Raw genomic sequence first — 24,687 nt, 5'->3', positions numbered from 1 at the left:
TAGGTGTGGCCACGTGACCATATTCAGAACAAAGTGGACAGATGCAGAAGCCAGTTTTAGACAGACGCAGACAGATGTGGCCAGTTTTAAAAACTTTCTTCTAGTCCTTTCTTTTCCCTGTTGTTTTTCTTTAAAAGAGTAGTGGCTACAAGAAGGGACACAGATTGAGGGCCAGGGGTGGCCGACTCAGGCCATAGTTGGCTTACAACGCTCTCTTAGTTTCCGGTGTACCACAAAGTGACTCGGTTATACACGGACTCATTCATTTTTAGATTCTTTTCTCATACAGGTTATCACCGAGTACTGAGTCGAGTTCTCTGTGCTACACAGCAGATCCTTATACATTATACATAGTAGTATATATTATATATAGTGTGTGTATATTCATCCCAAGCTCCTGATTTGCCCTCTTCCCACGTGTTTCCCTTTGGTAAACGTGTTTTTTTTTTTCTCAATATCATCAAGTCTATTTCTGTTTTGTAAATAAGTTCATTTGTATCATTTTCCAGAATTAGACTCCACACATGAGAAATATCATATATTTATCTTTCTCTGACTTACTTCACTTTAAGCATGACAATCTCTAGCTCCATCCATGTCACTGCAAGAGACATTCTTTCATTCTTTTTTATGATTGGGTAATATTCCATTGTATATATGCACCGTATTTTCTTTGGGTTTCCTACTGGTGCGAGTGTAAAGAACCCACATGCCAGGGCAGGAGACGGAAGAGATGTGGGTTGGATCCCTGAGTCAGGAAGATCCCCTGGAGGTGGGCACAGTCACCCAAACCATTTTCACCTGGAGAATCTCACGGACAGAGTAGCCTGGTGGGCTATGGTCCCTAGGGTGGCACGACTGAAGTGACTTAGCGCACGCACACACCGTATCCTCTTACCCGCTCCTCTGTGGATGCGCATTTACCCGCTCCTCTGTGGATGCGCATTTACCCGCTCCTCTGCGGATGCGCATTTACCCGCTCCTCTGTGGATGCGCATTTACCCGCTCCTCTGCAGATGGGCATGCACCCGCTCCTCCGCGGATGGGCATTTCAGTCGTTGCCATGTCTTAGTTGTCATGAATTCTGCTGTAGGGAACATCGGCGGGCACGTATCTTTTCAGATTCGGTTGTTAGTTTTATCTAGTTAGGAAATCATTTGCTTATTTCACAGGAACACATTGTCAAGAATTTAAGCCAGAGATGGTTTATGATAAGTAACTTTTATGATTCCTAGCCCCTAAATGTTTATAATATAATTTCAACATTTTTTCAGTAGTTGAATGGTTACAGATTTCTACACTGAAAGTCAGTCACCCAAAGCTTAAATGTTCCATTTCATTTTCTTCCAATATTAAAAGCTGCTAAAAATTCTGATACATGAGTTCTCTTGTCTTTCGTATAAGACAAAATCACCCTTAATACCATTTGAAGGATTAGAAAATTCCTAACAAAAATGAACCATTTCCCCACTTTCTGCTAGCATCTCCAGTTCCCTGGGGAGCAGTTCCCAAGGCCCTTGCAAGATCTCCTGCTGATAATCCCAGAAACAGTTAGAGCAATTGCCTGGACACATTTCCTTCCTTAGACTAATGTACAATGTTGCCATTTACAAAAGCCACAAGTGAAATGCAAATGTGCCCCCTTTCCTTTGTCTTGTTGTTGTGGTTGTGTGTGTGCACTCAGTGGTGTCCAACACTTTGTGAACCCACCGGACTATAGCCCGCCAGGCTCCTCTGTCTCGTCCATTGTCTGTTCTCACTATAATATTCCAGCTCTTTACACACACACACACACACACACACACACACACACACACACACACCCCTACCTCACTCTGCCTCAGGTATAGCTGTTCACAGCTTCTGCTTCAGAGATGACGAAGTCAGATCATTACCACCTGGCAGATTCTTTTTTTTTTTTTTTTCACTTTATTTTACTTTACAATACTGTATTGGTTTTGGCATACATTGACATGAATCCACCACGGCTGTACGTGAGCTCCCAAACATGAACCCCCCTCCCACCTCCCATCCCACATCATCCCTCCGGATCATCCCCGTGCACCAGCCCCAAGCATTCTGCATCCTGCATCGAACATAGACTGGCGATTCGTTTCTTACATGATAGTATACATGTTTTAATGCCACCTGGCAGATTCTTAACACTCTAAACTGCTTTCAGAGAGTTCAAAGCTGCTGGGTACCAGGTCGGAGTTTTGAATGGGAAAATCATCATATATCACTGAGTTATAAAAACAAGTTTGGACTGACTGAAAGGCCTACACTCTTCCATGTGGAAAGATGAAAATTGAGATTTATGATTATGGTGTTTCTACTGATGAAGAGTGTGCAGGGAGTGAAGATAAATTTGTTCCTTTTATCTTGACATCCCAGAACTAAGGGGATACGGCAAGACTCAAAGGCAATGCAGGCTTACAAATCCATTTAGTAATGCCCGGGTGCTAGAGGGGCCCTTGGCAATCATATCCCAGAAGTTGCTGAGGCTCAGGGGAGGTGGACTGAATTAAAAGTTCCTCTCTGCTGGGTGAATCATCATGGCAGTTTCACTCTTTTGAGCCTCAGATTCTTCAAATGTAGAAGGTAGGGACCCATGTGAAATGACTGCCAAGATTTCTGAGATCCTGAGAAGCAGTTCTGGGGAAAGTTTACATACATACCTTGCGGGGGGCGGGGGGGTGGGGAGGGTTAGTTAAATGTGTAAATGGTACTTGCAGTTTTGGATTTCCCTGAATTTCAGCTCTGGGTGCCAGGTCCCACTCCTGGTCCCCGAAAGGGGAGCCAAGCCCTTAGCCAGTGTCAGGATGAGAAGGAGCTGTCCCATGACTGGGTATAACTCTGTCCGACCCCTCTGGGACTCTGCTTCCTGCTTCTCTTTTCCTCCTGTTAAATATTCCTGGGGACCTGATGAGGTGCCTGAATAGCTAATAGATTTGATATGCATGAGTGGTCAGTCATTCAATCCCTTTGTGACCCCATGGACTGTAGGTCACCAGGCTCCTCTATCGATGGAATTTTCCAGACAAGAATACTGGAGTGGGTTGCCATTTCCTACTGCAGGGGATCTTCCCCACCCAGAGATCAAACCCCTGTCTCTTGCATTTTCTGCACTGGCAGGTGGATTCTTTACCTCTGGGCCTCCTGGGAAGCCCAAGAGACACTATTAATTTGAGCTAAAATGTTACTGGTTGGTAATGACTTTTGACTTGCTGCCACTCCCATAAACTCCTATATTTTAACCCAAACATTCAATGACTTAGCTTAAAGCCATGATTACTTTGGGAACTTCTAGTTTCTCCGACAAACCAAGGCAGGAAAAAGTAACGTGTAAACAGAGCGTTCAGAAAGAAAAGAGGCTAGCGCCAAGCATGTGCCCACTCACAGCTTACCCAGCACCAGCAGACTTGACAACTCCTATCCAATCATTCTTTCTCTTCCAGATCCCAGGAACACACTCAGTTTTCAGAGAGAGCTGCAAGGGGCAGTGAATGTACACAGATCACTGTAAAAGCAGCTGGTTCATGAGAATTCAAACCCAAGTGCTTAGGGACAGCATTCCAAGATCAACTATCATAAGGGTTCCCTGCAGCTCTCCGAGTGAAATCCCATCTCAATGACTCTCGGTGCAAACTCCCTGTTACAAAGCTAGTGCTACTTCCCAGCAGATATACTTGAAGAATGTTGCTCTGTGGGACTGGTTACAAGATTTCTCTATAAGAGAGCAGTGTTCAAACTGTCTGGCACCAAGAACCGGTTTTGTGGAAGACAGTTTTTCCAAGGACAGGGCAGCAGGGGTGGGGGGGGGGATGGTTTCAGGATGATTCAAGTGTATAACACTTATTATGTGCTTTATTTCTATTATTATTGCATCAGTTCCACCTCAGATCATCAGGCATTAGATCCCAGAGGCGGGGAACCCCTGCTATAAGGGATGGAACAGTTCACCAAGTTTCTGTTCCTCCTGGCCATTTATAATGACTCCTCAAGTGAGTCCAAAAAAGGAAGCTTCTGACGCTGGAATGGTAACACAGGTCACCTAATAGAAAATGAAAATAGACTGTCCTAGCAGTGCTTATAACAGTGACGTTTACCTGAACTGGGATGAATTAAGGATGGTAGCAACCTCTCCATGATGTTCAGCACAGTAAGAATGTAGTTGGTAGAGAAGCAGAGAGTAAAGGCCAGCCAGTTTCTTCTTGCTTTGGGGGGCGGGGGGGGGGAGGGGAAAGGGCTGATCCCATTGATCAATTGTAAGCCATTTAAGAGACCATAGCTATATTGAAGCTCACATCCCCTGTGTATGCGAACTAAGTTGCTTCAGTCATGTCTGACTCTCTATGACCCCATGGACTATAGCCGGCCAGACTCCTCTGTCCATGGGATTCTCCAGTAAGAATACTGGAGCGGGTCCCCATGCCCTTCTCCAAGGGATCTTCCCCACCCAGGGATGGATCCTGCCTCTCTCTGTAGTCTCCATTACTACAAATGTGCAGGTCTGTCTTCCTCCTGAACCGTGAACCACTAGAGGGCAGAAAACGTGTGCCTCTTTGTAGGCCATCTCTAGCTCCTAGCACAGAGCCTGGCACAGAGTAGGTGTTCAGTAAATATTGCCAGGTGATGGAGTGAATGGGGGAATGATTGAATCATGGAGCAGCATAGCAGTTGCCTCCCATCCTGCCTGCTCCTCTTCCAACATCCGAACCATTTATCTCAGAAAAAACAAGGTTAAATGATATCAAATGCAGCTCCTACACCCAAGGAGGCAGAAGGACTCAGCACAGCCAGTGCTTTGGAGGAGAAAATAAAGGTCAATTCGTACCACCCCAGGGCTCCTCCGAAGGGGCTCGCCGCAGTCACCTCTGCTCCAAGCCACTCTGGGACCTCGCTCCGTGTGGGGGAGCCGACCTGCCTCTCCCATTCATTCTCCAGTGCTTTCCAAAGAGGCCCTTGCATGTAACCTCCCTTTGCTAGCCAGCTGATCATTTCTGGGAAGTTTTCTGATTTCAGGATTGTTTACAATTAGCACAAGAAGAAGAAAAGTTGGGTAATTATCTAATTCCTGTAAAACTTAATGGGGCCCTTCCCACCCCAGGCTAATGGGTGATGCAAAATGTAATTTGAGTTACGCTGTCTAATGCTGGGGAAGTGTAAACTATTCAGCGGGAGAGGGGAGTATTAACCCTCGTGCGAGGCAAATTTTCTAGCAGACATTTAGATCAAGGTAGGATCCGCCCCCCACCCCGGGGGGTATTGATTTTGCCAGAAGAGGGCAAGAGCTGGGAAGATGAAACCCAGCTCAGAACTAGCACCCGGAGGGCCCAGGCAGGGTGAGCGCTGTGTCTGCCGCTGTGGACAGAGGAGCCACTCCGGCAGGACTCGGGCTTCTAGCCAAGGCTCCAATAAAGGAATTCAGCGAGCCCTCTCTGGACCCAGTCTCCTTGGGTCTGTCAATGGAGACCAAGAGGACCGCCTGGCGGGGCTGATCTCTCTCGGGGGTGGGGGACGAGCACCTCGCCCACAAATTGCAATCAGCGTCCCCGCCGAAGTTGGCCTGTCTCGGATGTCTTCTCCCCTCCCCTTCCCCCACCACCCCTCCTAATTCGTCAACTGCTGAAACATCTGCCTGGCTGAAACCAGCTCCTCGCCGCGCGTCGGGGGCTGTTCCCAGGTGTTGGTCTTTGTGTTGGAAAAACTTTGCGAGAAACCGAGGGCGCTGGACAAAGATTGAGAGAGGGAGGGCGTTTGCCAGGCGGCGGGGCACGCCGAGCGGTGCGCGCTCTTCCCTGGGGCTCCGCTTGGTGCCCGGACGCACACGGTGCCCTAAGCCCAGCCTCCCTAAGCGGGGAGTGGCTGGCTCCGGCCACATTCCAGCGCCCTCGGGAGCGAAAAGAAGGCAGGCGGGAGAAGCAAAGGCCGGAGGCTGGACACTAGAGTTGCCTAGAGTGGGAGGAGGAGAGCAGGGGCGCGGAGCGAAGCTGTCAAACTGCGCGCTGAGCCCCGCGCGGGGCGGGGGAAGGGAGGGGAGGGGAGTGGAGAGGAGGGGCGGACGCGAGCTGAGAGCGAGCGAGCGGGCTCGCCGCGCCTGAGCAACCCTTGTCTGCTGCCGCCGCCGCCGCTGGCCCGGACTCGCCCGGAGCGCAGCGTGTCTGCCCGGCTGCGCGCCGAGGCTCGGGCGCCTGCCGCTGCGCCCCCCAGCTCCAGCTCTTCTCGCCGGCCCTCGCGGGTCCCGGTGGGCGCGAACCCACCATGCAGCTGCAGTTCCGGAGCTGGATGCTGGCTGCGCTCACGCTGCTCGTGGTCTTCCTCATCTTCGCAGACATCTCGGAGATCGAAGAAGAAATCGGGTAAATAAATAGCTGCGCCGGGGCCCGTGCCGAGCCCGGGCGGGATTTCTTCCACACCCCTGCACTCCGTATCCACCCTTGCACCCGCTTTGTTTGCGCGCCGCGCCCCCCTATCGCTCGGCAGGAGAGGTGGGGAATGATTTGGACCCGGGGTGGCGGTGCCGGGGGCCCGGGACTGTCTGCGCAGCGGAGGGCGGGGGCGCGGCTGCCGCGGGAAGTGCCCGGGCCGGGAGGACTGGCAGCCTCCAGCTGGCCCGCGTAGGGAAGCAGACTCGCCCACCCTGCCTCCCTTCCTTGGCCTGTCCGCGCGCGTTGTCGTTGGGGTCGAGGAAGGGCCCGGGGGAGTGTCTGGGGCGGGCGGAGAGGCCGAGAGTGGAGGAGGTTGGAGTTTCTTTGTCTCCGGCTCGGCCGCTTTCTCGCCTTAGCAAAGTGGGCAGGGGGCGCACGGGGATCTCTGTGCTGGGGGAGGGGATCCCCGGGGCCAGGGCGCAGGGCGGGGGCTCTCCGCGGGCTCCCGGGAAGGCGAGGTTCCCCAGGACACCCAGATGGGCACACGCGCCTCCCGCCTGCCCGGGAGCCCAGCACCGGGGCGGGCCGGTAGCAGCGCGCAGGGGTTAGCTGACACCCTTCCCCACCCTCACCTGGTTTTGGACGTTCAGCTGATTCCGCCGCGCCCCCTGCTCCCTCGGGTTCTTCTGCTCCCTGGTCGCGGAGACGGAGACCTCTGGGCAAAGTCTGTACCGCCCCCCGCGTGTCCTGGCTGGGATTTGGGGCGGGGCGGGGGCGAGGGGTTCCCAGGCACACGGTCTAGCCCTCGCTTTTCTCCCATTCCCTGTAAGGGCGGGACCGCGAGCCCCAGTCCTGGCACAGGACTTCGAGGAGTGCGCACTCGCGGCGCGGGACGCACCCGCTGTGGGTCCCGGAGGCTGAGGCTCGCGCCCCGCCCCGCGGCCGCCCGCACGCTGGCCAGCCCTTTTCCACAAAGAACCTCCACCCCGTGGTGGGCAAGTGTGGGGAAGGGGCTATCCAGGGTTCTGAGAGGCCCTTTGGAGAGCCTCCTGGCCCAGGGCAGAGAGAAAGTGAGGTCGCAGAGTGGGCAGAAAGAGTGCCCTTCCTCCGTGGGGCTAGCTTCGGGCAGGCTCCCTCCCGCTGGTCCCGCGCCGCGCGCGCCCCTCCATTGTCCCGCTGGGTATTTCATTCACTCTCGGCGATAGTTGAGGGCCGGCTGCGCCCGACAGGTTCCTCCGAAGGGAAATGCCAGCCCTGGCCCAGAATGCCAAGGCACTAAGGTCTGAAACCCGGGCCGGGCTCCACTGCCTGTTCTCGCCTTTGCTCCTCGCCCCTGCCCGGGTTGGGAACCCCAGAATTTCTTCTGGGAACTCCACTGCTCTCTTCCTCTCCCTCCTCCTCCTCCTCGATTTCTCCAAGAGCTCAGAAAACTTTCACAAATACTGTTCACGTAATACACGACAGGCTCCCACGCGGAGATAAGAGAAACACTCCTTTCCGTAGCTGTTCGTCTCAAAACTGTGGATCGGCAAGGAAATCCGGCAGGACAAGTTTTGGGGTGACGGAGAACGCGGTGGGGAGGGCCTTCTCTCGGCTCCCCCCCCCCACCGACACACACACACACCCCCATTCTTCCCCAAGATGTGGGCTCTGCCTGGCCCAGGCCACTTGCTGACCTTGACCTGCGAGGGAAGGAACAGCGACTGCCCATTGTGCTAGGAGAACTTAAGAGCTGGGCGCTGTCAGGCCTTGCTCGCTTGTCCATCCACTGAACTTTTACCGAATTTTCTTCTAGAGGCCAGTGACTTTTTAATTTTTAAAACGCGATCAGGAAATTACTTTGCATATAATGCTCCGCTTTCCTGCCAAATACCTTGTAAACCCACTCCCCACCTTAGGTTTTTCAATAGGGTATCCAGAAATAAGCTCCAGCATGGGAGCTAAGAGGGGCATTTACCATATGCTTAAAAGCCAGGGCTCCTCTGCTGTGGGTGTGCTTCCTTAGATCTGTTTCACTGGGGCTGGGGAAGGGGCGCATTCCTGCTTGGGCCCACTGTGGGGAAAATTGTCAAACAAGTCAAATGTGTTACCTCCTGTGGCACTACCTGCCCCGCCCGGAAGCCCCGGTACCCCTGTCCTCAGGCTGACCCCTGGCTTCCTCCCCCTCAGCCCTCCTCCAGGGCCACCCCCAGTCTGTCCCACACATGGTTCACTCATCTGGAATCTGCCATGACTCGGGGGAGGAAGAACATGGAGCAGAGGACTGGAATCCAACCTTACAAGCCAAGTTGCAAGCTCAGTCACTTATTTAATCTTTGGGAGCACCCCAACTTTGGACAGCCAGTGGGGGCTCAGTGCAGTAAATCCTGTGGCACAGTAGCCAGTGAGGGGCGCCAGGCATCGACTCCTGTCTTCCTCAACCTATGCCCTGCCTTCCCGGGAGAGCCCCAATCCAACCTATGCCCTGCCTTCCCGGGAGAGCCGGAATCGAACTTCAGACCCTGGGGCTATGGCGCCAACCCTGCCTACCCTTCCCCAACTTTATGTTGACCTGTGCTCCGGAAGATTGCAAATCACCTGCCAGTGCTGGTCCCTGGGAGAAAATAGGGGTTCTGTTAAAGGATGACTGTTTCTGGAAGACAATAGTAGGACCCTGTGATCTGTTAAGAAGGAAGGAAGGGGAAAAAAATCTCTTTTTGGAGTAAATTTTCCAAGGATTAACAAATGAGAAGTAAAAGAGGAAAGACGATTTCATGTGTGTTATCTAGAGGAACAAAACTGAGGTACATTTTTGCTAAGCTCTTGATTCCTTTTAGTATTAAGCCTTTTGATGTGGTGTTCTCAGAAGTTCTGTCCTGCCCAAGGAATCGTCTAAGGGATTGCGAAGGGCACAGCTTTCTTCCAGGGGCTGCTTCCCTAGAGACACGTCTCTTGCTAAGTAATGATTTTCACAGTTCCATTTCTAACTTACTTGCTTGTGGAAGTGCCTCCCTGCAGTTGAATGGGAAAAGAAAATGTAAAAAGATTGGTTCTTTGCAAAGGTTTCAAAGAGTGAATTCAAATTCTCAATCAGAGATTGGGTGAAACTTTAGTAAAAGCTCCCATCAACTCATGCAGCACCCCCAAATTTTAGAGTCCACTGGACAAAGTCATAAGCCAAACTTTTTCTGATCATCCCCTGAGCTTTAGCCTTGAGTGTAACCTTCAAGAGAGAGTTGTGAGCATGGCTGTCCTGCCCACCATGGTGGGCTCAGAAGCTGACACAAAGAAGGCATTCAGTAAGCATCTGTTGGATAAATATCCCCCTGGGGTCTGGCCCAGTGATGGACATGCACGGCATCCTTAGGGAACTAACAACTCACAGTCTTGGAACAAGAAGGGCGTGCAGGGCTCCGCCTAAAAAACATCCTCTCTTTTTGTAATTGGGGTAAATTTGACCAGAGAAGTACCATCACTTATCCAAGATTACAACTGGCTGGTTAAGGACAGAGCAAGCCTGCTCGTTTGAGCTGGTCTCCTCACTTTTAAACCCATGCCCCAGTCCCCAAGTGAGTTCTCTAATCATAAAAGAATAACAGAACTCTAGACAAACAGGATGTGCACACATGCTAAGTTGCTTCAGTCGTGTCTGACTCTTTCCAACCCCAGATACTGTAGCCCACCCGGCTCCTCTGTCCATGGAGTTCTCCAGGCAAGAATACTGGAGTGGGTTGCCATGCCCTCCTCCAGGCGATCTTCCCGACCCAGGGATTGAACCCATGTCTCTTGATGTCTCCTGCGCTGGCAGGCGGGTTCTTTACCACTGGTGCCACCTGGGAAGCCCCAAAGAGGATGTAGCCAGTAGTAATAATAATAGAAAGCATGGCAATGGCAAAGATGAAGACAATGATGGTCATTAATGTTTATTGATTTATTGAGTGCTTGAAGCAAGAGCTATTCCAAGGTTTTGTAGATGTTAACACATGTCATCCTTGCGGAAACCCAGTGGTCCCCTACTAAGTGGCCCCAAGAGCTACTATTTGTTGAGCACAAATAGTGCCAGACACCATACTTACTGCTTTAAAGCACTAGTTCAGGGGACTTCCCTGTCGATTCAGTGGTTAAGACTCCGTGCTTCCACTGTAGAGGGTGAAGGTTTGATCCCTGGTTGGGGAACTAAGATCTCACATGCCCCCAGGATTATTTTTGGCATGATAAGATCAAAAACTAAGTTTAAAAAATGAAGTCAGTAAATGACTTTTAAAATAAATAAATGAAGCGCTAATTTACTCGGTCCTCACCACACTTCTTGGAACCAACTAGGTACTGTGGCTACCTTTAGGTCATCAGTAAAGACATTGAAGCTCTGAAAGACTGTATAACTCACTCATGATAAAGCCAGTGACCCTAATTCTATGAGAAGCCAAAGTCCCTGTCTTGATTGACACCCTAGACTGCCCTTTCTCTGAATTCTTTGCCCTCTGTAGTAGCATTACAGAATAGGTCTCAGATCTGGGCTTCCTGACTCATTCCCTTGTTTTCCAAAGGCCCAGTTTCCCTAAGGATGTGGTCTGACTTAGTAGTAACCACCCACACGCCAGCAGTTTAGAATGAGGGCAGGTGAGTGATGAAGACTGAGAAGGACTTGGGGCTCGTCTCCCAAAAGTGCCCCCGGTCCGGTCAGGTTCAGTGTGGCACTGTCCCCTGGTTAGCAGACAAGTCCGCTGGCCATGGGCTTGAGCCTCCCAGACTCTCGGGTGGGGCCTGGGACTAGAGCTTCTGAAGGAGGGAAAACTCCCATTCCATTGCAACTCTGATTCCAATGTCAGTTGAATGAACCTTCCTCACTTCTGCACACCATGCAATTGAGCATCCAGGCTCCTGGACTAGGGCTGACAGTAAAGATGCTTAACAACTGGTCCCTCTGGGGCTCCGCCCTCTTAGAACGGACATCTGATTGGTCAGAACTGATGCCGTCTAGAACATCATGGCCAGGGTCCTGGTGCACCCCAGGCAGACATCAGACGCTGTCTGGGAAGATAATGAATGAACCAGCTCTGATCATCAAACCCGTGAGCTGGCAACTACTGCCATCAGCCAAGGATGAGTGAGGTGCACCTTTTGGTGGATAAGTCCAGGTGGGGAATGAAAGGAAATGTCTTTGGACAGTTGCAGTCCAGGCACTCCGTAAGAAACACACATACCTGTACAAAACGAGGCAACGTTTTTTATTTTTTTAAAGCCCAATCTTCGCCCCAATCCTTGTGTACTTCGCTCAAGTATAAACATGATTGGAGGATAAAATAGGACAGAAAGAAAGTCTGGTTTTTAACTGACTTGCTCCAAGTCCTTCTTGCCAACTGTTCCTAGCATCAAATTTAAATTGTAAATAGATATCCTTCTTAGAAACCAATTCGCCACTCAGGGCCTCTTTCCCCTTGTAAAGCAGGGTTGCTAGGTTTTAAAATTGCTTAGGTTTTACAAATTGGGGACGTTGTAGATTACAAATTATAAATACTTCTCAGAGAGGATGGGATTCTATAAAGGCTCCCATTGCTTCTAGTGTGGCATACGAGATAATACGTGATCTGGCCCCTGCCTCTCTCCTCAGTCGCCCTGGGCTCCAGCCATTCTGCATTGCTCACAGTTCAGTGGAACGTACCGTGACTCAGGCAAGTGTGCCTTTGCACGCGCGCTTACTGCTTTCTGGAACAACCTTCTTGCACACACTGTTCTTCCTGACCCCACCCCATCCATCCTGCCTTCCTCTGACTCCTCCTTTAAGACTCAGAGCTAGTATCACCTCCTCTGCAAAGCATTACCGGACCCCAGACCTTCCTTGGACAGTCTGGTGTAGCTGATCCTCCTCTGTATACCCTTAGCATCCCAGTATCCTATGGAGATGGACTCATTGATTATGTTTTTCCCCCTTCTTATCACCGGCCCCTGGTGATAAGTATTGTCATTTGATTGCTAAGTCATGTCCAACTCTTTGCACCCCCCTGGACAGTAGCCCACCAGGCTCCTCTGCCCTTGAGATTCTCCAGGCAAGACTACTGGAGTGGGTTGCCATGCCCTCCTCCAGGGGATCTTCTCGACTCAGGGATCGAACCTGCATCTCATCGAACCTGCATCTCTTGCGTCTCCTGCATTGGCAGGCAGAGTCTTTACCACAGAGCCACCTGGTGATAAGTATATGGTTTAGTAAATAGAGCCCATAAAGTATTTTTAGAATGAACAAACTTGGGCCTCAGTTCAGTTCAGTTGCTCAGTCATGTCCAACTCTTTGCGACCCCATGGACTGTAGCCCACCAGGCTCCTCTGTTCATGGAATTCTCCAACCAAGAATACTGGAGTGGGTTGCCATGCCCTCCTCCAGGGGACTGTCCTGACCCAGGGGTCAAACCCACATCTCCTGCGCTGCAGGCAGAGTCTGCCATGAAGCCACCTGCCAATAAGTATATGGTTTAGTAAATGGAGCCCATAAAGTATTTTTGGAATGAACAAACTTGGGCCTCAGTTCAGAGTTGCTCAGTCATGTCCAACTCTTTGCAACCCCATGGACTGCAGCACACCAGGCTTTCCAGTCCATCACCAACTCCCAAAACTTGCTCAAACTCATGTCCATCCAGTCGGTGACTATCCAACCGTCTCCTCCTCTGTCGTCCCCTTCTCCTCCTGCCTTCAGTCTTTCTCAGCATCAGGGTCTTTTCCAATGAGTCAGTTCTTTGCATCACGTGGCCAAAATATTGGAGCTTCAGCTTCAGTATCGGTCCTTCCAATGGATATTTAGGACTGATTTCCTTTACGATTGACTGGTCTTGGGCCAAGCACATGGCAAATATAAGCATTCACCCTTCTGTTCCCAAAGGTCTGTGTGTGTTAGTTGCTCAGTTGTGTCTGACTCTTTGACACCCCATGGACTATAGCCCGCCAGGCTGCTCTATCCATGGAATTCTCCAGGCAAGAATATTGGAGTGGGTTGCTGTATCCTACTCCAGGGGATCTTCGCGACCCCAGGGATTGAATCTAGGTCTTCTGCATTGCAGACGAATTCTTTGCCATCTCAGCCACCAGGGAAGCTCTCCCCACCAAAGGTCTACACAATTGTAAAGCAGCTAAACACCCTCCACTTGCTCAGACAGCCCCTTGCTTTTCGCTACATGCGTATCCAACACTGAGGTTGCCGCCCAGTTGAGGGCTTTTGCCATCTCGGATGTTGGGGAGCAGGCCATGGGAATGAAAGGAACTTTCTAGTCTGTAAGAGAGGGGGACCCAGTGCTAAGGCTCCTGCTGCCAGTTCAGATAACAAAGCAAAGATGTGGAGCTCCACTTCCAAGACCCTGTCCAGTTCTTTTTCTCCAGAGAGCTCTTCCTAGCTCTGCCACTGCCTATAATGCCAGCGCCCCCACCATCCTCCTCTTGCCTGGAAAGGAAGTGCACGCTCTGCCCATCTTTATCACCTTAAGAGCCTCCACACTGGCAGTGAGAGTAGGCTTAACTTGAGGCCAGCTGTTTCCTTCCAAGGGCTGGTCCCCAGAAAGGATGCCGAACAGAAAGGATGTGCTGTGTGTTTGAAACGTTGAGGGAGAAAGAAATAAGAGGTCAGATGTGGACTGTAGGACACCAGGCTTCCCTGTCCCTCACCACCTCCTGGAGTTTGCCCAAGTTCATGGCCATTGATTGATATGCATCATCTCAAAGATTTTCTCTATGAAGCACCTTTAAGTGGTGTTTTGATAAACACTGGTCAAACCAGGGAATCATGATGGATCGGCCAAGACTTCTAAGCAGCTGCGAGGACCCTCAGTGGGGTTCAGGAGCCTGGCACCTTTCAGCTGCCTCAAGCAAAAATGACTTCATGAGGCAGGTGGAAGGATATAGTGAAGGGAGTTGGCGGGGGGGGGGGGGGTGCGGTGCCCTTCCCTGGTGAAGCAGTGGTTAGGTATCCCCCTGCCAATGCCGGGGATATGGGTTTGATCCCTGCTCAGGGAAGATCTCACATTCTGCGGGGCCAACTAAGCCCATGTGCCACAACTTTTGAAGTCTGTGCTCTGCAACCAGAGAAGCCGCTGCAATGAGAAGCCCATGCACCCCAACTAGAGAGTAGCCCAACTCGGCGCAACTAGAGAAAAGCCTGCACGGCACACAGCCAGTAAATAAATACAAAGAATAATAGGGATGGGCAGGAACATGAATGCCGGTGGGGGCGGAGGGAGGGGAGTTGGTCAGGAGGCAGCCTCCCACGAGGAGATGGGCACAGATCCATGTCTCCAGGAGAAGCCCCAGGGTGAGACCCTGGGGTGCCATGTGCAAGCAGGAAGCCATCCCCTGTGTCTGAGTGACTGCTGGTCTGGGGCTTGTCCTTAAAGTGTTGAGATTAGTCACTCTTCTGGGCGGCAGCTGGGCTGGTTTTAAATTCTCCCAGGTCTCCTGCAATTCGTCACTTGGCTAGGAAACTGCCCAGTGTCCTGACGGGACCTGTTTGTCCCAGCATTTTCTTAGCTTCAGCTGTCGCAGACTTTGCAGTGGCAAAGGGAACTGCTCCAGAGGTGTCTGTATTCCGTGGTGGCAGGGAGTGGCTCCTCCCGGACACTTCTAGCACTTGGAATCCTGGTTGGCTGCTGCTGGAAGCCCCGAGTCCCTGTGCGGGTGTGTGTTTGAGTTCCGAAATTGCTCTTTGAGAAAGAAGCTCTCTGCTCTTTCACAGAGTTCTCCAGCACTTGGCTATCATTACTGCAGGAGCACGGAGGCACACAGCTCTGGTTCCTGGTTCCCTTTCAAGGCTCAGGGCTACAGTTTCTCCTCGCCTCTTAGTTGATGGTGGGAGGCTGAAATGACCCTGAGGTCAGCGGTTCCCAATGCTGATCTGCAGATGGGTGGTGACACAGAAGGAAAGGAAAGAGAAAATAAGAGATACATTGTAGCCATGACAATTCTGTTAGTTTCACGTTTTCAACCTGTCTTTTTCTGAGAACTCTTCTATTTTCTGAGATGATTTTCTTTTGGGTGTTGATGTCCTTTCTTTCCTGAAAGAGGGTGATGGTAGATAGTAGTGTTACATTTTTCCTAAACTTAGCACCAACCTTTTTTTTTTTTTTGGTTGGGTGCAGTAGGGGATCTTAGTTCCCCACCCAGGGATCGAACACACGCCCCCTGTGCTGGAAACATGGTATCTTAACCGAGGGACCATCCCGGAAGTCCCTCAGCCCCAATTTTTTTGGAAATGTTATTGATGGCTGAAATCTATAGTCTGGGATCTGAGTTTACCTTGAAGAGTAAACAGAGGGCATTGCTTCTAGAAACAGGGGCTCACTCCTCACACATCTTTTCTCAGAGGAGGCTGATGGCAGCAAAGAATAACAACGGTCTTTTATTATTATTATTATATTTTGGCGTATCCGTTGTGTGCATATGACAGTCTAAGCACCTTAGCTCTGTTCGCACCTGAATATTCCCAACAGTCCTATAAGGTCCGTGTTGTTATTAGCTCTGTTAAACAGACGTGCAGCCTGAGGCACAGAACAGTTAAGCAACTTGACCAGAGTCACACAGCCAGTCAGTGGCAGAGCTGGGGTGTGCACCCAGGTTCCAGGAAATCAGAACGACCTATAACTGATGTATGAAGTGACATCCAATGAGGGAAATATGCATGCTCGTTCCCCCAAAGGATAAAGCTGGGACAGAGAGAGGTCTGCAGGAAAGAGAGAAGCCCAGGGAACAGCCACGCTCGAGGAGAGCTCCGGAGACAAGACGCTAGAGGCGGGGCTGTAATGGAATATGGCAGCCCAGGAGATGGAGGTGATTCAGGGTGGCCAGCTCCACGGCATCTTGTTTTGGATGGTGCTCCCCACGCCGCTTTCCCTCCTTCCCTCTCTCCCAGCCCCCTCCTTGCCCCCACCAGGTCTCATCAGAGTGGCTGTGGAGCATGTTTGTTTGATCAATTCACTATAGGAGACACACACACACACACACACACACACACAGATGGAAGAGAAAAAACAACACAAATGATTAAAGCCTGGAAGAACTTTTTTTCTGGGGAAAGACAGAAGGGCTAGGGTGGTCAGCTTCCTGGATCCTGGCAAGGAAGAAAGGAAGCAGGTGGGGAGGAGACTTCTGCAGGGAGGTTGTGGGGCCCAGGGAGCCTCTTTCCTAGGGGCTGATATTGTACTCGGAGCTGCCAAGTTGGTTCATCTATAGATGTACTTGGAGGCCCAGAGAGGGACCAAGTCTTGCTGAGGTCACACAGCCAGTGACAAGGAAATGAGGTGCCAACCAGCTTTGCCCAACTCCATCACATGCCTTTCGTAGTGACTTCTGTGTCCCAGAATCACCAGGCTGCCTGCGCCTGTTCCCCCTGCCTCCCGCCTCCCGCCCTGAGCCATTTCCTGTACCACAAAGACGGTTTGCAAAGGGAAACTGGAAACACTGGGACTTCAGCAAGGGCTCACGGCCGGTCAGATGAGCCTCCCGAACACCATGGCGACCCCGTACTTGGGTGCAGCACTTCAGCCCACGTTGAGAAGAGGCACACCCCCTTGGACAGTCCAGTGACGCGTGGGTGCTTGCCGTTAGGTTTCCCGTCTCCCGTTTCAAGCACAAGAATATTGGCTGCACTCGGAGGAGTGATCTGCAGGATTAATTCACATCTTCTTGCTTAGTAAATGCAGAGTGGGAGGCTAAGATACCTGGAGAAAATGAACTGGTAAACTGATCGGGCAGGTGACACGTTTACTCTTCTCCTATAAGCAGCAAGCTCTCCCCTACTGCACTCTGAGGCTCCTGAGGTTTGGGAGCTGACTCTTAGGTGGACTCTGCCTTATGTCCAAACTACACCCCAGTCCATAGGCTTTGTTTGAAGGAGAGGTAAAGAGAAGGGCGAGAGAGGAACCCGCAGTGGTGTGAGGGTCCTGGCTGGAGCTGGGAGCCTCTTCCACCGAAGCAGCAGAGCAGCAGCCCTCTGACAAGCAGCTCCTTAAAGAACAGCCAGCCTTGGGGATGGAGCCAGCCCAAGGTGTCACAGCCCCAGCCCCAGCCTACGGGTACCCAGGCCAAAGTTCTGCCCTCCAGCATCGTTAGAATATGACTCCCTCAGGTCTTCATTGTAAATCTCTCCCAGCTGCCAGCCTAGGACTTTCCTTTTCTCCCGGCTGTAAGAACTGGGGCTTCCCTGCCTGCAAGGCAGGAGGCCCGAGTTTGATCCCTGAGTCAGGAAGATCCCCTGGAGAAGGGAATAGCTACCCACTCCAGTTGTTCTTGCCTGGAGAATCCCATGGACAGAGGAGCCTGGTGGTCTACAGTCCAGGGGTTGTAAAGAGTCAACTGAGCGACTGACACCCACACAAGAACTGGCAAGTCTTCCCTACGAGCCAGACTCACTGTTCATGCTTTGAGACACTGGACCACACCTCTGGAGCCCCTGGGAGCTGCTATGGGAAGACTAAGGCACTGATCACTGATGCCATACTTATTACCTGTGTGACCTCAGGCAGGTGGCTTCACTTCTCTGAGCCTCGGTTTCCTAAACTTTCTAAAGGAGTTAATGGTATTCTATTCACAGTGTTCTGAGACATCAGTAAAATATAACTGATGGGAATGTGAAATGGTGCAGCTGCTGTGGAAAACAGTGGGGTGGTTCCTCATAAAATTAAAAATAGAATTACCATCTGACCCAGCAATTCCATGGCTGGGTACATACCGCAAAGAATCAAAACCAAGCATCTGAACAGGTATTTGTACATTTTTGTTTATAACACTATCATTTTCAGTAGCCAAAAAATGTCCATCAGTGGATGACTGGAGAAGCAAAATGTGGCATATACGTAAGAAAGGAATGTTGTTATTCAGTCACGAAGCCATGTCCACCTCTTTGCAACTTCATGAACTGTAGCACACCAAACTTCCCTGTCCTTCACTGTCTCTCTGAGTTTGCTCAGACTCATGTCCATCAAGTCGGTGATGCCATCCAGCCATCTCATCCTCTGTCATCCCCTTCTCATCTCTCTTTCAATCTTTCCCAGCATCAGGGTCTTTTCAAATGAGTCAGCTCTTCTCATCAGGTGGCCACAGTTTTGGAGCTCCAGCTTCAGCATCAGGCCTTCCAATGAATATTCAGGACTGATTTCCTTTAGAATTGACGTGATCTCCTTGCAGTCCAAGGGACTCTCAAGAGTCTTCTCCAGCACCACAGTTTGGAAGCAGCAATTCTTCGGCGCTCAGCCCTCTTTATGGTGCAGCTCTCACATCCATACATGACTACTAGAAAAACCATAGACTAGATGGACCTTGGTCAGCAAAGTGATGTCTCTGCTTTTTAATATGCTGTCTAGGCTTGTCATATCTTTTCTTCCATGGAGCAAGCGTCTTTTAATTCCATGGCTATTTAATTCATAACATAATGTCATACCAAAAAGCATAGTGGGGAAAGAGCAGAGGGAGAAGAAGAGGAAAGAACTGGTACTAAAATTAGCGAAACGTCAATGTGAACCATTACTTGGTTATGAGTATATTTGGATGCGCTTGCTAGAGGGGAAGGGCAAATTCCCAAGGCCTGGGATTTAGGACTGCGTATGTGCATGTAAGTGTATGTGCAAACATACACTTTTTGTGGACACTGTAAATACTCATTGGCCTGCCTTCCTGTCTAACTTTGGTGGAGGGACCCATATGGCCTAGTAAAAGTCCAAACTGCATGGAAGTCATGGAGTGGTGGGGAAGGGGAGCAGGGGGAAGGAAGGGGAGGCCAAGGGTGCAGACGACCCAGGTCACCCGCCCTCCCAGCCCAGGTTCCCAGAGGTCCTTTTCCTTACCACCTGTGTGTGAGAAGCTTTCGTCAGTGTCTGTGGCTCAGCGGTGAGTCTGAACAGAGAGACCCAGAATGCTCATCCCTAGAGATCTTCCTGCTGGGCTGGGGCTTGCTGAGAGGCAGCTGTCTGTCCCCTTTGAGGCTCAGGCCAGACAACGCCCATACGACCGCAGACCTGAGCTAGTGCTCCAGTTTCCAGGGGCACGAAGTGCCAGAGCTGGGGGCTGTTACAAACAGTGCTGGCCCCACCCTCGAGCTTCTGATTCAGCAGGTGAGGCCTGAGAACTGGCATCACTAACAAGTTGCAAGTGATGCTGATACCTTTGGCTCCTCCCTCCGGGAACCCCTACTGTGAGAACCATTGAGCCTTGTCAATCAAAGTGTTATTCTTGGCCCAGCAACAAGGGCCTCATCTGGGGGTTGGGTAGACAAGCAAAACCTCAGGCCTCACCCCGGAACCCACATCTGATTAAATTGAATCTGCATCGAACAAGACCCCAGGCAAATTGTATACACACTCCCTGCATTGGTGGGAATAATTGATCTCTTGGCCTTTCAGCAGAGCCCCAGCCCAAGGCAAAGACCTTGACCCGTCAAACCAGGGGAAAGTTGTCCGAGGATCCCTGTTGCCCATCAGAGTTGGCCTTCACCCTTAGATGGATGTCAGAAAAATCAATAGTGGTTATTATTACAGCCAGATGCCTGTGTGCACACCAGTTTTCATACGCTATTTCACACGTGTATTATAAAACCCTGGACAAGACTTCCCTGGTGGTTCAGAGGTTAAGACTCGAGCTTTCCATGCAGGGGGGCACAGGTATGATCCCTGGTTGAGAAACTCAGATCCCACCTGCCACATGGCAAGACCTAAAAAAGCATACACACATTAAAACCCTGGAAAGAAACCATTTTATGGATGAGTAAACTGAGACTTGCGTAAAGTAACTGCTTAATAAACACACACAAAAAAGAACTGAATTTCATCAAGGTCTAGCTGGTCGTTCCCAGAGTGCCAGTGTTTAGCCCTGTGGATTAACCTGCTTCTCTGTCTTTCCCCTCCCAAAGTGAGGGCCTGGCCATGAAGTAAGGCAAGGAGAAATCTTAAACAAGTGTTGAATTGACGTTTTAAGTGAGCTTAAGGAGGCTGCAATGCCTGTACCAGAATAACCATGATCCACGGCTGGGGCAAGTGATAGAAATTTCCAGAGAAAACTGCTCAGCCACCTGGCCTGTGTCATTAAGCCCTCTCATGCATTTGGCCTGATGTGATCATTCACACAGCTGACGGCCCCACTTCACAGTTGGCACGCGCAGTAACAGTTCCCTAGAGTTCTTGGGGTTCCTGAGTGGTTTTGGTGGCCTGCCCAGCCAGCAATCCAATTCCAAACTCCATTCTCAGTTATAAAAAGCAGAGGAATTGATGAGGGAGGCCTCTAGGGGTGATCGAAGGCCAGTAGAGGGGAGCCTTTTAAAACCAATCTGCTACTTCAGATAAAGACAGCCTCGAGACAGGCTGTAAGCCAGGACTTTAATTTTATTTATTTTTGCCGTTACCTTCTATTTAGGGCAAGGGATATTGGTATTCTATTTATGGCAGTGATATTAAGGGTTCCTTTGATGATAAACCCATTTATGTTTTTAAGTGAGTCAGCTTAAAGAAAATATTGTCAGTAGAGTGGGATCAGCGAAACACAGGGAGGTAGACCCCGAAATGACTGCAGTTGACGCCGTGACGCTGTGCTTGCTTGACTTCTCTTTGGGACCCTTATCTGCCCCCTTGGCAGCAGAGCCGTGACAAGTCCTTGTAGAACTTCTACAGAGAGTGAGTTAATCTTCCAGATTAACTAGTTCCAGATACAATGTCTCACTGTATCTGGGAAATTGCCCGGTGCACAAAAAAAGAATCCTCCAGTGAAACAATGTTGTGGACTACTCAAAAGGCATGGGCGGTTGAGCTCCTCCCCAGCCCCCAGCAGCACTACTAGGTGAGACCCCCTCCCAGCCCCCCAGGCTCCCAGCATCCTCTGCTGTTGCTGCTAGGTTGCTTGAGTCGTGTCCAGCTCTTTGTAGACCCCATGGACTGTAGCCCCCCAGGCCCTTCTGTCCATGGGACTTCCCAGGCAAGAATACTGGAGTGGGTTGCCGTTTCTTCCTCCAGGGGATCTTCCTGACCCAGGGATCGAGCCCACGTCCCTTATGCGTCCTGTATTGGCAAGTGGGTTCTTTACAGCTGGCACCTCCTGGGAAGCCCTGTTTTTCACAACTCACATTTCTTGCATGGTGCTTTTCCTGCCTGCCAGACTGTAGCTTTAGGAGGGCTAGGACCATTTCAGATCTGTGCTGCTTTGGTTCAGTACTTTCAGCCCCTTGCACAGTGCCTGGCAGAGAGTAAGTGCTGGTTTGGAGAACAAAGAAAGGAAAGGAGGGAGGGCAGGAAGGAGGGAGTCAGTTTCAGAGAAATGCTCAGAACAGCCCCTGCCACCTGCATTCCACAATCATTTATTTATTCCTTTCCATGGTCAAAGAGAAAATAGAGTGGGTTATATGGGCTCCCGTGTAACTGTCTGATTTGAGACCCGTTGAGGGCTGTCTGGTTTATAGAGGAAACCTACTTTTCCTTTTCCCTCGGTTCCATGACAGAGACCAGCTCACTGTTAAAGTTTTCCTAGCAGGGTAATTCATGGTGCTATACAAGCTCCATGGCCTGGTACGCAGAAGCCAGGGGGATGTGGATGTGGCCAGAATTGGGAACCTAGTAAGCTGGCTCCTGGCAGGCTGAGATCATGCTGATAACAAGGAGATTAATAAGGGTCTGCAACCTCCTGCATCCTGTAGTATCCAGGAGGGTTTTTCAATCAATGCTGGTCTAGCCGGCTTAATGGCACCTAATCTTAAACCTTCTGAAGCTGGAGCATTTGAGAGTTGAGATCAATTGAGATAAAATAAAGTAAAATGTGTTGAACTTTTTGGATTTGGGGTCTTCATCAGAGTTCCATTGTGCAGTGTTGTTTTTATTTTCTGTCTTGAAAATAGGCAGAGATTAGCCACTGGAGAGGGTTGTTCTGCCAGGATCAGATGATGATATATTTGCTTTTGTTCTTTTTTTTTTTCCTCTTGCACAAGATGATTGTTCATGAGGGAAAGATCCATTCCGTCCTGTTCATCTCCATATACCCAGGGCATGTCACCTCGTAAATGCTCAATGACTAAATCTCAAATACAGCGTTTCGGTGTAGCCAGCACACTCTGTGCCGTGAGCCACGTCTGCAGGAAGAGTCAGTCTTCCTGATTTGGTGCAGAAACAGCAGCCTTACAAGGCTTCCAAGGACCCTGGAGAAAACCTCAGGAAGGCTCACGGGTACGTGTTACCATGAGCCCTGTAGTCATCACAAAACATCTCATTTGTCACATGCAGGGCTCACAAACCCTGTGCAAGATGCTGGTGACACGCAAAGATGTTGTTCAGTCACTAAGTTGTGTCCAACTCTTCACGACCCCATGGACTGCAGCATGCCAGGCTCCCCTGTCCTTCGTCATCTGCCAGAGTTTGCTCAGATTCATGGCCACTGAGTCAGTGATGCCATCTCATCCTCTGTCATCCTCTTCTCCTTTTGCCTTCAATCGTTCCCAGCATCAGGGTCTTTTCCAATGAGTCGGCTCTTTGCATCCAGTGATCAAAGTATTGGAGCTTCATCATCAGTCCTTCCAAGGACTATTCAGGGTTGATTAGCAACATTTGTTGGATTGAAGAGAAAGCAAAGATGAACTCAGCACAGAAAAAGTGCTCGAGGAGTTTGTGATCTGATGGAGGAGAGAATTCTTGTGTGATGATGAGAAACATGTCGTCATCACAGGTGAGTAAGAGTTGGGAGAGCTGTCACCTCAAAGGCAGGCCCTGAGATCTGAGGACCTCGATTTCCCCATCTGTAAAGGAGGTTCCAGAAACCACAGATCTTCTCCAGCTCCCCAGCATCACCACTGGGTACCTTCCCTGTTGAGTGAGTTCAGACTCGCTGGAAACATCTAATCCTTTTGCTATGCCTCTAAATTCCTTGCCCTGAAATGCTAGAGCAGGATAATAAATAGGCGCTGAGCTATTTTCACCTACCACCTGCTCTACATTTAAAAGAAAGTCACTCTAAAGGAGGGAGGAAGGCAGACTTACACACTGAGGGGCTTCCACATGCCCAGCATCTCAGTAGGTGTTCTCACATCTCAGGGAAGCCTCTTGATGAGCAGGCAGGATGAACTCACAGCATCCTTATTCCCCACATCTCAGTACCACTTGGAGCATCATCCGGTCACAGCAGGACTGGTGTTCCAGATAAATCATGCTCAGTATACCATGCTTTCCTGATGGTAAAGAATCTGCCCCAATGCAAGAGACCTGTGTTTGATCCCTGGGTCAGGAAGATCCCATGGAGAAAGAAATGGTTACCCACTCCAGTACTTTTTAAAATATATTTATTTTTTAAATTGAAGGTCAATTGCTTTGCAGAATTTTCTTGTTTTTCTATCACAGATTGACAAGAATCGGCCATAGGTATGCCCATGTCTCCTCCTTCCTTAACCTCCCTCCCATTTCCCTCCCCATCCTACTGTTATAGACTGTTACAGAGCCCCTGTTTGAGTTTCCTGAGCCATACAGCAAATCCCCATTGGCTCTCTATTTTACATGTGGTCGTGTAAGTTTCCACGTTACTCGCGCCATACATCTCACCCTCTCCTCTGCTCTCCCCGTGTCCATACGTCTGTTCTCTAGTTTCTCCATCGCTGCCCTGTGAATAAATTCATCAGTACCATCTTTCTAGATTCCATATATAAGCATTAGTATATGGTACTTATCTTCCCCTTTCTGACTTACCTCACTCTGTATAATAGGCTTTAGGTTCATCCACCTCATTAGAACTGACTCAAATGTGTTCCTTTTTATGGCTGAGTAATATTCCATTGTATATACGTACCACGGCTTCTTTAGCCATTCATCAGTCAGTGGACATCTAGGTTGCTTCCATGTTCTAGCTGTTGTAAAGAGTGCTGCAATGCACATTGGGGTTCATGTGTCTTTTTCTTGCCTGGAGAATCCCATGGACAGAGGAGCCTGGCGGGCTACAGTCCATGGAGTCACAAAGAGTCAGACATAACTGAGCAACTAACTTTCACTTTCATACTAGATTTTAGAAAACACGTGGGTGTGTGTAATAAAATATAGAAAAGCCGGCATCACTCAGAGCCCAGCTGGACCATTTTGGAAGCCTTCTTCCTTCAGTCATAATCAGGAAGATTCATTTTTGCCAGCAAGCATCTCAGCCTAGTGACGGTCGCCGGCCTCAGGGTGAGCCTTGCCATGTCGTAGAAACAAAAATTGACCATATGGTGCTGATGGCTGAAGACTCAGACCTACAGGAGCGCCAAGGAGGAAGCCCACACAGGGCGGGGAGCAAGAGAGACCTCTTCTGGAGAAGGTGGGATTGGTGCAGGACTTGAAGGAATGGTCCAAGACTTAGCTGCAAGAAGAAAGAAGTTGAT

The 24,687-nt window shown here is 50.2% G+C and overlaps 1 protein-coding gene across 2 annotated transcripts in view; it reads left to right on the top strand.

Moving 5' to 3' along the window:
* The first annotated feature begins 1,916 nt into the window (after positions 1 to 1,916).
* ST8SIA2 (ST8 alpha-N-acetyl-neuraminide alpha-2,8-sialyltransferase 2) overlaps positions 1,917 to 24,687 on the top strand; it is a 76,835-nt gene continuing 54,064 nt past the window's right edge. For both annotated transcript variants that reach the window (XR_011250135.1, XM_069558679.1), the window contains exon 1: positions 1,917 to 6,362. Coding sequence is in view for 1 of the 2 variants with exons in the window: in XM_069558679.1 (XP_069414780.1) it covers positions 6,265 to 6,362 (98 nt within the window). In the remaining variant the exon portion in view is untranslated. The remainder of the gene's footprint in view (positions 6,363 to 24,687) is intronic.

The sequence above is a fragment of the Ovis canadensis genome, chromosome 18 (assembly GCF_042477335.2).
Source record: "Ovis canadensis isolate MfBH-ARS-UI-01 breed Bighorn chromosome 18, ARS-UI_OviCan_v2, whole genome shotgun sequence".
Taxonomy (NCBI): Eukaryota; Metazoa; Chordata; class Mammalia; order Artiodactyla; family Bovidae; genus Ovis; species Ovis canadensis.
Note: the sequence above shows the minus strand (reverse complement) of the source record. Positions and strands in the feature narration are given on the sequence as shown.